This window comes from Haliotis rufescens, unplaced genomic scaffold (genome assembly GCF_023055435.1).
Source record: "Haliotis rufescens isolate VD_foot unplaced genomic scaffold, xgHalRufe1.0.p SCAF_3, whole genome shotgun sequence".
Taxonomy (NCBI): domain Eukaryota; kingdom Metazoa; phylum Mollusca; class Gastropoda; order Lepetellida; family Haliotidae; genus Haliotis; species Haliotis rufescens.
The window spans coordinates 49,785,371-49,800,048 of NW_025964001.1; the positions used below are offsets into that span (position 1 = coordinate 49,785,371).

The 14,678-nt window shown below is 35.9% G+C and overlaps 1 protein-coding gene and 1 long non-coding RNA gene across 4 annotated transcripts in view; one reads left to right on the forward strand and one right to left on the reverse strand.

Annotated features, from left to right (window-relative positions):
• Window positions 1–14,678, reverse strand: part of LOC124117816 (protein YIPF4-like) — a 115,251-nt gene that overhangs the window by 67,269 nt on the left and 33,304 nt on the right. For all 3 annotated transcript variants that reach the window (XM_046479842.2, XM_046479843.2, XM_046479841.2), the window contains exon 3: window positions 11,205–11,376. In XM_046479842.2, coding sequence (XP_046335798.1) covers window positions 11,205–11,376 — 172 coding nt within the window. The remainder of the gene's footprint in view (window positions 1–11,204; window positions 11,377–14,678) is intronic.
• LOC124117817 lies at window positions 8,222–10,215 on the forward strand. Its single transcript, XR_006858356.2, has 2 exons — window positions 8,222–8,281; window positions 9,569–10,215. It is a non-coding gene; the product is annotated as an uncharacterized LOC124117817 (long non-coding RNA).

Below are 14,678 nucleotides of genomic sequence, written 5' to 3' on the forward strand. Positions count from 1 at the left end.
TGCTTACATAAATATATAATAATATATAATAAATGGAGAGAATTACCACAAGGTTTTTATTATATCAGTGATGTCAAACCAACCAAATACGGTTATCAATTGTTTCTTATCAATTTACAAGAAGAGTGTAATTATATAGTCTGGTCTCCTAGTAAAATGAACGAAGAACTTAATAAAAATGTTAAATATCTCTTTATTGATAAAAATAATAAAGAATATTTTTATTACCATTTAGGCTCATCTAAAGCAATGATTGGCCCCAGGTATTAGTGAGCTAGAGTCAATTTACCTTAATCTCATGACTACCGTTGAATCGCCTAATCATTTTGACATAAAAAATGCCACCTGTAGCATTGTGTAGTAGCAGTATAGGTATATAAATCTGGCTCCAGTGGAAGTGGTCCAGAACCCCCATTACCTATACTACTACACCCAAGCTAGATTTTAATGGTTATGATATCTGTATGATCATTCTTGTACGATCAAACTAAATATAAGGGAAAGAAATATTTCTGCAAAAGATGCCTACATGGGTACAGCAGACAAGATCTATTAGAAGCGCATAAAGAAGACTGTAGAGGTGTTGGACAGACTGCTATCAGGATCGATATGCCTAAAGAGGGAAAAAATATATTAAAATTTGAACATTATTGTAATCAAATGCCAGTACTGTACGTTATTTACATTGACTTCGAAGCACTTATCAAACCTATAGAAAATACAGTCCGAAGCAATCAAGATAGTTTTACGTACAAAACTCAAGAACATATTCCTTGTGGGTTTGGATATATAGTTGTAAGGTATGATGGGAAAACAAACCCGCCCGTGATTTACAGAGGTCCCGATGCAGTGGGAAAGTTCCTAGAATATCTACAAAAAGAAGAGAGAATAATCAGGGAATATTTATCGTGTAAGAAACCCATGTGTATGACGAGGGATGATTGGAGGGCCTATAAGAAGTCAACGAGTTGTCATGTTTGTAATAAAACCCTGGATGGGGATTCTGTAAGATATCATTGTCACGTCACGGGTAATTATCGGGGAGCCGCGCATAACGAGTGTAACTTGAAACTAAAAATGAATTCTCAAACAATACCCATCCCCGTTGTGTTTCACAACCTTAGGGGATACGATTCACATCTCATTATGCAAGCTATCTCAAAGACCGAAGGGCGGTTTAACGTGCATTCCTAATAATATGGAAAAATACATATCGTTCTCGTTGACTAAACCTATACATTATAGGGACAAGGATGGGAAATCTAGAATAAAGCAAAGTAATGGGCTTAGATTCATAGACTCCATATAGTTTCTGTTATCTTCCCTGGACAATTTAGCTAATGCAAACAATCCCGATGACTTTGCGATAACAAATCAATATACCGATAAGATAACTCGTCGTTGGTTACTGAGAAAAGGTGTATATCCTTACGAATATATGGATGATTGGTCTAGATTCGAAGAAACTGAATTACCACCCCTCGAATCATTCTATAGTAACTTAACAGAATCTAAAATAACAGATGCCAATTATGAACACGCTCTGACGGTCTGGGATAAATTAGGTAGTAAGAATTTAGGCGATTATCACGATCTGTACTTAAAAACCGATGTACTGTTACTCGCCCATATATTCGAGATATTTAGAAAGACATATTTAAAACAATACGGCTTGGACCCGGCATGGTACTATTCCAGTCCCGGACTATCGTGGGATGCATTGTTGAAGAAGACCGGCGTAGAACTAAAACTACTCACAGATTACGATATGCACTTGTTTTTTGAGAAAGGATTAAGAGGTGGTATATCGATGGCGGCGAAAAGGTATTCTAAGGCTAATAATAAATTAGTGGAAGGATACGATCCTAGTAAACCCGACACTCACATATTATATCTCGAGGCTAACAATTTGTACGGATGGGCTATGAGTCAACCTTTACCCACGGGTGGTTTTGAGTGGGTCGAAGTGAATGATATCCATAATAATGATGCGAATAAAGGGTACATACTAGAAGTTGACTTGGATTACGGTATCCAAATTCCTTATATAAAGATCATAACAGTTATCCGCTAGCTCCCAAAAGATTAATGGTTAATAAAGATTGGATGTCGGAATATCAACGCTCCTTGATGGGTAATAGTAGGTTAGCTAACGTAGAAAAACTCGTACCAAATTTGATGGATAAGACAAAATATATAGTTCACTACAGAAATCTCCAGTTATATCTATCGTTAGGTATGAAACTTAAAAAAATACACAGAGTTCTAAAGTTTGATCAAAGCCCTTGGATGGAGCCCTATATAAGGTTGAACACAGATTTAAGAAAGATAGCTACAAGCGATTTCGAAAAGAATCTGTATAAGCTCATGAATAACTCAGTATTTGGTAAAACTATGGAGAATCTAAGGAAGCGTGTTGATGTTAAATTAGTCAGATCTAATGAGGAAGAATATATGCAGAAGAGTAATATAAAATTCAACAGACTGGTGTACGTCGGTATGAGTATTCTCGACTTGTCAAAACACTTAAAGTATGACTTTTATTACAACGAACTTAAGAAGCAATACGGCGATAGATGCGAGGTGTTATATACTGACACAGATTCTTTGTTGATGGAAATACAAACCGAGGATGTATATAAAGATATGGCAGAAAAAATAGATATGTACGACACGAGCGATTACCCAAAAGTTAATCCACTGCACAGCGTACTAAATAAAAAGGTGTTAGATAAGATGAAGGATGAATGTGCTGGGACCCCTATAGCGGAGTATGTCGGATTAAGACCTAAGATGTATTCTATAAAGAAGTCCGATAATGGGGAAATAAGAAAAGCTAAGGGTGTTAGGAAGTATGTGGTTTAAAAAGCATATCAAACACGAACAGTATAAAGAAGCATTATTCAACGGTAGAACATTCAAACACGAGATGAACTCTTTAAGAAGTTACAATAATAGGATATATGGATTAAGAATAAACAAGACATCATTATCCCCCTTAGATACAAAGAGATGGATTGATAAGGATGGTGTAACTGCCTATGCTTATGGTTATGGTGGTAATACCGTACCGTATTGTATCATTGGGAACTATGAACAACTCTTCTCGTACAAATGCCCTGCTCAGTCCATCTTTAAGATAATAAAGAATAGGCTCTCCTTCTTTCATAACCAACCGAATAATGTTATATACCTTAAGAGACCAAATCGGATTGGTTGCGCGACGTAGGCCTTCTTCAAGTTCACTGGGCTGGTATAAATTTCTTACGCCTATTCTATCCGGAAGTTTTTGTTCTTTGCCCCTCCTCGGTGCTGAAGATTCGGAAGTCACGGATTTCATTTTAATCGCATCGGATGGTTTCTTCCCGATAAATCTCGTTACTTCATTATTCAGCGCTGATACAACAGCTGATAATCGTGTCACCCATTCGGTTGATCTTAATCAATCCGATTTCATTTCGATCCCATACTGATAGCCAAACAAACGTTCCGCCAATTTCCGGTTAAATCTTTCAACGATAGCTTGACTACAGTGGGCCTCTTTTTCACCACGCCTTATTTCGACATCGTGCTTTGTTAACAGTTTAGTTATTGATCCCATAAACTCGCGACCAGGATCTACTTGAAATAGCTTGGGCCATTTTAGTAGTTCACGTTTATATATGCGGCTTAGTGCATTAGCTACTTCTGTTGAATCTTTCGAGGTTAATGGCTCAGCCTCTTTGTATCGACTAGCCACATCCACTACGGTTAAAGCGTATTTATACATTTTGCATCTTACCTTATCATGGGGAAGAAACAAGAGGTCAGCCTGTTGAACTTCATTCGTTGTAAAAATATCAAACTTCTTCCTTGGTATATAACACGGTGCCGGTAAGTATATTTGCCACATCCCTTGTTTCTTTAACCAATCCTTGGCCACATATTTAGATACCTTAGCCGCAGTGGCTAATTTTTGTATTGCTCCTATACCTTTCGAATATCCTTGTGGGCTATAGTATATTTGATTCATTATTAATTAATATTGATGTTTCTTTTAATATGACTCATGACGATCGTTGAATTGCATCATCATTTTGAAACAAAAAAATGCCATCTGTAGTAGTGGTATAGGTATATAAATCTGGCTCCAGTGGAAGTGGTCCAGAACCATCATTACCTATACTACTGCACAATGTTACTGATCAAACTTTAATTATTATCTTTAGTTTAAATAAATTTATCAGATCCTTAACATATACATACTAAACTCATGGACATTCATCTTGTGCATTAAGTGGTTTGTTTCCAAATAAAACAATTCTAAAATATATTTGTAATAGTAATATGATACACTACTTACTTGTAACAGTACATGACATTTTTGGTTGTTTACCGGTAATCACAAGAACCATGGTGGCACATAAGCTGGTGAGTTAGCCATATGTTTCTAAGAAAATGCTATCTCAGTCTTCTGGTTGGAGTGAAAAGACATGTTTACCCTTGCCAGAATTATGTATTTTTTTCTGGTCAGCCACGCCCCATGACTTTAGTTCACCTTATGTGGTCCGTTTTGCATATTCAGTAACTGCTGCAAACCTGTTTTTCCTTTGTATAAAATCACAGTATCACAACTTCCTCAGCTGGTGTGTGTAAAAGTTCCCCTGTCATCATGAAACAAGAATTATAAAGGAAAGTCATATTTACAATTAAAAAAATATCTGTCTTTCCTTGAATACTCTTTGTCTAAGTGCCAGAAATTGTCAGTGTCATAAAAAAATTTAAAAAAAGATTTTCATAAGGACTTTCCTTAAATAGACCTTAGTCAAACCATGTGACAAGTTAGGTAGAATTATAACTTTAAAAGCCCTCATTTCTGAGGTGTCCATATTTTTCACATTTTTATATATTTTAAGGACAAAATGTGAACCGTGTTGATCTACCTGTTATGTTACGTAAAACAAATTCTTGTCTTAAAATGAGAAAAGGAATCATTCAGACAAAAAATGTTTTTATCCCATTGATTCTCAAAAACCAGTTGAAATGTACAGTAGATCTAGTGACTTTTGTACCCAAAATTTCTAGTGATTTGGTACCCAAATGAGTATGTGATTTTGTAGATCTACCTAGAATTATTTCAAAGATATACATTAATTTTGGTGTCTTAAACTTAACATACTATCAAAACAATACATTCTAACTTAGGTTTAACCAACTTAACTGGCCTCTTCTTCAGTGACAAGACGTCAATTTTCTATCAAAACTAAACAATTTCAAGGATCACAGTCATAATCATATATTATGAACTTGATGAAATATTTTAATGTGTGTTCTGTTCATCTACACGAAAACATAAATATAATTATATATCTATTGTCTTATTTTCTTAGGTACAATTTCACAAAGTATTTTGGGTACAATTTAATTTGTTTTGGGTACAAAATCACATATATAGGAGCCTAGATCTATATATATTTGCACTACCTCCATACAGTCGCTGTGTACCAAAATTTTAATTGGTTCAGAGGACGGGAGGTTCTCAGAAAGTTTCAACATCTTTAATTTTCTAAATTGTTCTTTTTGTAATGTTAGACCAATAACAATATTATGTTGTTATTATTTTGGCATATCAATATGTTATATCACTCCCCGTTGCGTTCGTTTTCAGAAAAATAATTTTAAATTAAAATCATCGAGCGTGAAATCCATTACGGTTTCGGATTTAGACTGATACATTTGATGGCGACAATCACGAAGAAATATGAAACAAATATGAGTGAAGACTGCTCTCCAGATCAATAAATAGATAATAGTTGACGAAAAATAGTAAATTATGTTTTTTCTTTGTATTTGAATCTATTTCGGAATTTCTTTATGATAGCTTACCAACTTTTGCATATTTTGCTTCCATGTGTCACATGCGATATGTGCTTCTGGTTTCAGAAATGATAGCTAAAATTGCAAGTATTTTGATTATTTCTCGTAAACTGCACTATTTTGCTATTGAATGGTTTACCTAGAATGTATATCAGTTCAGATTTTTCCTATCATCCAATATTTGTCATTTTTCGCAGTGTTTGTTGACTTTGTTCAACTCAACAAATCGCGAGTTAGGCCACGCCCAAACGTGTCACTGACGTTTGTCGGCTTATCAATGTGTCCGAAAGTTCATCAAACGAAATCATTTGCAAACTCTTTAAAAATGATTTTTTTTACAAAGATTTATACGTGTGTCAATAATTTTAGAAAATTTAGTTAGATGTAACAAAATGATTGTAATAGTCTAACGGGATAACTATGCATGTGGAGTTGTTTGTTTACCGCCGTTGAAATGATCGTACAAGTTCCATCTAATTGATGATGTTACGATTCAGATTGTTTTTGTTTACAATTAGTTACACTGAAAGTTGCTAATTGTTAGAAATTACATCTTCCCGAGGCAAGAGAGTTAACTGACTATAAAAGTCTAGTTTCCACCCTTACAACTAGGCTGGTATTATGGAGTTACATTTTGGCTGGACTAACGAGTCTATGCATAGTCCAAGCAAAATCGTGCACCGAAATCAAAATCCGGTTCGTTAACTGTCGTTCAGATTTCGGTCGATTGCAGGATTTGCAAAACATGTGCACCGCCAACTCGTTGTCAGCAGATATTTTTCAAATCTTTTCATGTTTTTAATCAAGGGGCTCACGTGATTTGATGCATTTCACGATGTAAGACACGTTTTATCACAATATAGATATTGATTATCGATCAGATCGTCCTGACTGGGCGCCACCATTTTGTGTGAAGCAAACGCAAGTGATACGAGAGGTGGAATCTGATTGGTCCATAGGAGAGGCTTAGAAGGGACATAGCTGGTAATAGCCACTGGTGGCGCTACGATCGAGCCCAGTAATTCTGGCCTAGTTCTGAAAGTTTTAAGACTGAGCAACCTGAGCATTTATGCATGTCATACGTAATTTAAATGTAATGCAAAGCCTTCTTGGTAAATAGATATGGCAAGTTTTATTTTGGGGTGTCGTTAAGGTATTCGCCTGTCGAATGGGTTTGACATCAGATGCACGGGAAGTGACACCTCTGTCAAATTGGTTCAACGTTAGCGTGCAGAGCTTTAAAGGGGCATCTGCGGTAGGAACTACCACAATCTGAGTGGGTGGAGTTTATACGAGTTATCTGACAGGTCAATATGACGTCATGATAACACAAATTTCATTGGTTAATGTAAACAGCCACTCACGTTGGCCCTTTGACAACAAGGACATAAGGATGTAAGTTTTAATGGTAATAAATATCCATCAAACGATTCCAAGGCTTTTCAACAAAAGTGTTTCGTTTAAAAACCTACCTGCCATGTCGTCTTCACATCTTCATAAAATGATACTCTGGAATGTCCAAAATTTGTCCAATACACAAATTATAGTTCTTCCCTATTCTCTGGTCGAGAATGAAATACATTTGTCGTGATGAATAATTGCAGTGGAATTGAACAAAACACCATAATATGTATCATAATTCTGTGGTGTACAGAATATCTGCAGTTTATGAATAGCATTTCTCACAATATGTACACCAATCGGTGATTTCAACAGTGTTTTTTTCTGTTGTGTTTGTCTTGCCTTCATCTGGAATCTGGATGACAATGATCGTGAAAAAACAACCTGATAATGGTCAAAAATATTTTCAAGTGATTAGAGTATTTTTTTGTCGTTTCTGTCACTTGTTTTCATTGCCCAGTAGCAATGTGTTTTGGCAAAGTCACACTTGTCCGAAAGCTCCTCATGCCAAAATCACTCAACTTTGCAGGTCCCAGTGACCCAGTCCCTGTTCCGACTCCGACACACCTAATTTGCAACAAATTACTGAAATCACTCATTAATCAGTCTCGTTAATCCGACAGTGACCAGCGTACTCCGTGGTCATCTGCCCGCGAGTACACAGCCCGTGTTTTAATGCGAGACGAATCGACTGGTAGCTGCATATTGCAACGGCTGCAGAGATAAACTTGTTTAACAATAAACAATTAATGCTTTAAATAAAGAAAACAGGATAATTCACATGCTTAGATTACCTCAATCTTATAAAGATCAGATACAAGTTCTCGCTATCGCCGAGGACATCCCATTACAGGTGGTCACGTCAGAACAACCTTTCGCGAACCTATGACCTACCAATGAAATGACCAACAGGAAGTCGACGTTAGCCACTTAGAAAGCAGCTTTCTTAAGCTTTGGGTACCAGTTTCAAAGTTGCGACTTCCATTCCAGACTATGCTTTAAAGTATTTTGAATCGGTCATACAGTCCGTAACAGTTGATTTGTGTTAAACTTTAGTGGTTGCATGATTAGAAAACATATTCCGCCAACAATGTAACATAACAATATGAATATATATTTTATATTTTTTATTACGTGTTTGAATCCTTATCTATCGTGTAGTTGTCCGATTTTCGATCACGAACGTTGATACTACTAAATTTTGTTTATCCGACATACTCGTTAATCCAACATAATCATTTGCAACCATCGATGTCAGATTAACGGGACTTGACTGTACATCATTTATTAAAATAATTGTGTAAATTTCATGACACTTTAAAACAAAAATTTATGATTGTTTGTTTGCTATTTAACACCACACTAAGCAATTTTCCAGCTATATGACAGTGATCTGTAAATAATCGAGTCTGGACCAGACAATCCAGCGATTGACATCTTGAGCATCGATCCACATAATTGGGATACGATGAAATGCATCAACCAAGTCAGCGTGCCTGACCACCCGATCCCGTAGGTAGCCTCTTACAACAAGCATAATCGCCTTTTATGGCAAGCATAGGTTGCTGAAGACCTTTTCTACCCTGGATCTTCATGGGTCAAATTAATTTATGATGTGGATCGATTCGCTTTGCTTGAGAAATAAATTTGTAACGTACAACTGAAGAAAGATAAAGTTAACTTGTTTCTTTTATGACTGTGCAATGGTAGATCTGGCGGTATTTCTTTTATTACATCGGTGCATATTTTCCTCAGAGGCAGGAAAAAGTTAAACGCAAACACTTCATATCATTTCACACGGACAGCCTCACATACTACGAAATGATGTTCAGATAAATATTTATTCACATTAATTCTGTCATGTGCGTGAATATGGATTTCAACTTTATTTTCATCAAGATTATTCAGGTCACTGGCTACACAGATCATCCTCTCTTGTAAACTACTTCGGCAAGAACACATGTTTGGTCTTAAAGCTCAAAGCAACAATGTTTTTCTCAGATGCATTTTTTCTCCATCGATGACGAGCATGTGTCATAATGTCAATGCCTCGACAATCTTCCTGGTCAGTTGATTTTAACAATGTAATACACACAGCCTAATTCACGGCATCATCATAAGATTCCTTTGAAATACCCACCCACGTGATCAGGGTTACAACCTTGGCATGAATTAATAAATTAATTTGCACTTTTAAAAAAGAAATGTTTTCGTGAATACTATAATTTAAAAACATCCTGTTCATGGTACTTTTTGATTGCACTTTTGATTATTTATTTCTAAAACTTTTGTTTTCCCCATGATCTTCCAGCAGCCACGCCCCATGAGCGCATCCGAGTTTACAACTGTCAAGAACATTGCAAGTTCGCTTTTCTTCAATATGAGCAACACAACGTTTGCATGTGACACTTAATTTTACGGTGAGTTGTTAGAGGTCATCAGGGAGGCTTTGGTCATTTCGATCATGACATTGGTGACTTTATTGTGGATAAAGTTCCAATTCAAGATTTCATCATTCCGACCGCCAACTCGAATCAACAAGATGGCGCCTCTCTTCCCGCCCTTGTAAGTGCAACGGAAACTTTGACAAATTCAGTGCCAATTTTTGGGATGAGTGAATCAGTGTCACAGCTCGATTTCATCGTGGAATCAGAAACAGGCGAATATGTCTGTTCACACTGCTATTGTCAACCATGAGCGACATAGCACAGGCAATAGTAGTTGGGGAATGGTGTGGCCACCATGTGGCAGAAATTCGTTGATTCGAAAACAGTGCTGCCAATACTTCTGGACTGAGCTAAATAGACGAAGTGTATGGAGAGATCGTAGACACTCGGACTTGAAGAAATGGATATTAAACATAGCAGCAGATTAAGGATTGGTGTGGACAAAACTTGAAAGTGATCCCAGTTTGTATTTTAAAACTTGTGCGCGAAGTAAAAGAGTTTCACTCGGGAATTTCAACTTTGTCTAATATTTTACAAGACTGTACCTTTCTGTGTTGGATCAGTAAACTCATGACTGCGAGAACCTAAATCATGTTTTGGGAAGATAGTAAAATTTATCAAAAGCTACAAAACTGTGTGTTTGTCATTAATAAAAGATCACATTCACACTGTCACAACTACATCTGTGACAACAAGAAGCATCCAGATTAGTTTAGTAAACAAGCTAGAAGTTTTCCTATGTCCCAAGTGGAGAGGTTTCAGACTGCCACTCCATATTTGTGGGATCTCGTGAAATCTCAAGCTATTTATAGTGCAGTTGCAGGTTTAAGGTAATGTCAGTGAATCTATTATTTAAGATATGACATCAATCCAGATGGGAACAGTGATGTCAATGATACGCCTGCGTTGCCGCAACCAGCACCTTGCCCTGAAATATACATATGCCTTGAAATCTATTGTTGCATTCGAACCTTAATGATCTCAAACCCCAGATAACTGGAATGTTTTTTCCAGGTCCCTACTGGTTTCACACAACAAGGTTCGACTGTGTGATTGTTTGAGATGCCTGCGATCAATTGACCTAACAATCAGCTTATCTTTATACATTTAAATGTTCAAAATTTATATTCAGAATGACAGGTTTTTTTGGAAGTTACATGGCTGCAGTGTCATCAAAAAAAGAAATACAAAATATGGAAAAAACAGTCATCAAAAGATACAAATATCCCCAGCCCTCACAATAGCAAAAGGCACCACTTCAGCCCCTGGTTACTACATGCACCAAGTTTGGATGAAAACTTTTACGGTTTTCAAGTTATGCTCCGGAAACGAAATAGGACAGATGGATGGACCAGATGATGACTATATCAACCTGCATTGTATGCCAGGGGGATAACGTTTAGAAAGGATTTAGCAGAATGTTGTTTGAACTGTCAGCAGGTGATACTAGCAAAATGATGCACACACAAAAATCTACTGGTCAATAATACTCTTTCTTACCTTGAATTGTCCATAGAGCGATATTACTGAGTAGAGAAGTACAACAAGTAGTGGACCCCAGAAGTCAGGGCTCTCTCTCACAATATGCCTATTGAATCCAAGTTGTGGAATAGGAAAGAGAACACATCGCAGTTTGTAGTAGATGTCTTTCAAGTCTATATCCAATTCTTCACTGAAACCAAATATATTCAAACAGAAATGAAAAATACAACATTGAAGTTATGGAAAAGTGGTGTCACTGCCCTGTAGCTCACCTGATTATGTACTAATATTCAACAACACATGTTTACAATCACTGACGCAGTGTTAGTGCAGGATGATTAGCATCACTTTCTGTTTGGGAAAACACATGATGCCCAATGCAGAAACAGAAAAGCCTATGCCTCTAGTTACCATAAGTCTTCAATAAAGTTATGAGTACAACTGGTTTAATGACATGTCCTTTCAAAAAGGATTCATGCTGACAGTTTATCAAATGTTAATATTTATTTATTGATAATCACCAACAGTTTACTGACTTTTGACCTTGTCAATTTGAACTGGAATAATATAGCGTTGTTTTGACCTTGTGAAAGCTTTATTCTGGTCACAATGTCAGAAACTGTTATGGATAATGTCTTTGGACAAAAAACAACAACCAATTTTGACAGTAAAATAATGCCGTTTTAACAAACAAGTGGCTTTCACTTTTACTAATTAAAGTCAGTACCTTAAAATGTCAATATGAGAATGTATTTAAGTGATGGGATGAATTTCAAATATTTATTATTTTCAAAATGTGCGATTTCACTTTTTTTATTTGTCTGATTTCATCCAACATTATAACAAACCTTTAAATTAAGAAATCAAATACTCTCCATAACTAGCATTCATTGCAGGTTGCAAGAAAAATGTCAGTTCATTACTTTGTCGAATGATGCACACAAGCTCCTTTCCAAACTGTTCTAAATGTGTAAGGCCATCAATAAATTATCACCACACCACTAAAGTCCCATGAGTGAGTGAGTGAGTATGGTTTTACGCTGCTTTTAGCAATATTCCAGCAATATCGCGGCGGGGGACACCAGAAATGGGCTTCACACATTGTACCCATGTCGAGAATCGAACCTGGGTCTTCGGTGTGACAAACAAACGCTTTAACCACTGGGCTACCCGACCGCCCCTACAGTCTCATGAAGGGGCAGCCCAACTCAGGACAAGACTGATGTTGTTAGCAGTTTGTAGTGATTGTATTATATATCAGTCAAATGGAGCCATGCAGCCGTGGTCTGTTTGTAATATTTTTGCATGGGAAAATGAAATATGGCATTAGGCGACACTTTTTTTATTTCTTGGTTGACGGATTTCAAACTCATTTCAAAAGTGAGGTAGGCCAATTTTAAAAAAAAGAAAAAAAAGCCTCTCACATTTATTTTTACTTGAATTTTGTCCTAAAAAGTTAGGTAGGTAGGAAAAAAAATATCCTGGAGTAACGAAAGTAAAATAACTAAATTTTTCAAAAACATTTTATTATATCCCTGGCACTCAGCTTGTGCACAAATGGCAATATAACAATATTCATGTCATGGGTGGAAATGTATGAAAGACACTGCTATTTTGGCAGCATGGGCAACGTTTAACTCTTTCAACACCAGCCAATCAGAAGTTCCTAGAGAGTCTTGTGTGATAGATGAAGCCAACATTTATCAAGGAAATTATCTGCTTGTAAAACATCTTTGCTACTACATGTTCAATATGAAAGTTATGTGTATTACATTATTTAAATAATTCATTAACAACTTAATAAAGTTTGTTATAAATAAAAATAATTTAAGCTTAAACATTCATAACGTCCAGATTAAGGACTAATGAAGCGAAAATTTTCGGCAAATATAAGATTTTAAAAAATCCACTTACCTATTTCTTTTTTATTTTCATTTGTTTACGCAGTCGGAAACATTATTTTAAAAAGAATTACAAATAATATCTGTCATCACCCATTTCCCGATGATAGTGGCTGTCCGCTCACTAACATGAGGAAATACCTCTGTTTTCAAAGCTTCGTATGAATAACACATACGTCAAAGGCTGCCATGTCAGTATACATTAAAAAAAAATTATATTGTTTCACCGACATAATATGTACAAGGTTCGTGATTGGTCAAATTTAAGCATGTGACCTAAGGCAGCCAATCAAATTACAGCAACGGTAATTTTCAGACTTTGGCGAAAGGTTTGGGTTAAATCTTGTTATTCTGAAAGTTTTAAGCATGAAATCGCGATCAATATTAAAAATATGGAACTTAATGGATGCATAGTGCTAGTTTACGAGCTGTGACAAAGATTTCATATGCATATATTTGGGCATTAAAGACATCGTGTCCAAGCCGAGAATTCGAGGCGACGAAAACCGAGATGTCATTTGACTTACGATTACATGCAATCGCACGAAAAGATGGAAATAATAACTTAGATGTCAGTTTGGCAACGTTTAGATATATTTTTGTTGATTTTATTACTTTATATAATATATTCAAAGATTTGCTTCAAACATCTTTGTTTTGCTGTTTGACATGTTCGATGAGGACCCGTTGTCGAATTGCGGGAAATATAGTGTCTAGTGAATAAATTTTTAATCTATAGATAAACAATGATAAAATCAAATGGATTACGTTAAAAAAGTGATAAACTATTTTGACGTGACTTGGTCTGTCTACCCTGCGGTGTGTGACTCGTGGCTTCTTGACAGGCCAACAGTGTTGAAAGAGTTAAACTGGTCACTACTGCGCTTTGCGTTGACAAGCTTTGATGGTATTAGAGAAGGATCCCAGTGAGAAATATCAGAGTGACTTCCCTTTGCTTTACGCTCGACAAGGAAATGAAATCTATTTTTGTTTGAACTTTTTTATGAAAAGATTGGCGGACATAAAAAAAAGGGTAATTTTCATTTATTTATTTTTTTAACAGGCAAATCTATATTTTAAACAATTGCTTATATTATATAACATGTCATATTTGGTCAGTAGTTCTTAAAATTTGACTTTTTGTTAGTTGTTCAGTTTAAGTTTTATTTAAACCCTGAAATGCACAACATTTGTTATAAAGTTTACTGCCAAAAAAGAACGACATTTCTCTAAGAAATAATTGAATAGAAATTACATGCATTTGTATCATTTTAAACAATTGCTTATCACAAGTCATATTTGGTCTGCTAATTTCTTAAACACCTCGATATGTAGTTAATTTTTAAGTTTTATTTTTATCTAAACCCTGAAATGCATGCCATTTATTTGAAGGTTTACTGCAATAATGAGAGGGAGACAGTGCAAACATGTTGGTTCATCACAAGCGATTTTTTTCATATTGTCTTAAACATGCCAGTGTTGATTAATGCTTTTGGGGAAGTAATTTATTCTAATGAACAAGGAGAACCAAGGATAACCAACGATCCGGAGGGACAAACAATTCGCCCAGATGGGTGTCACAAAGGGCATC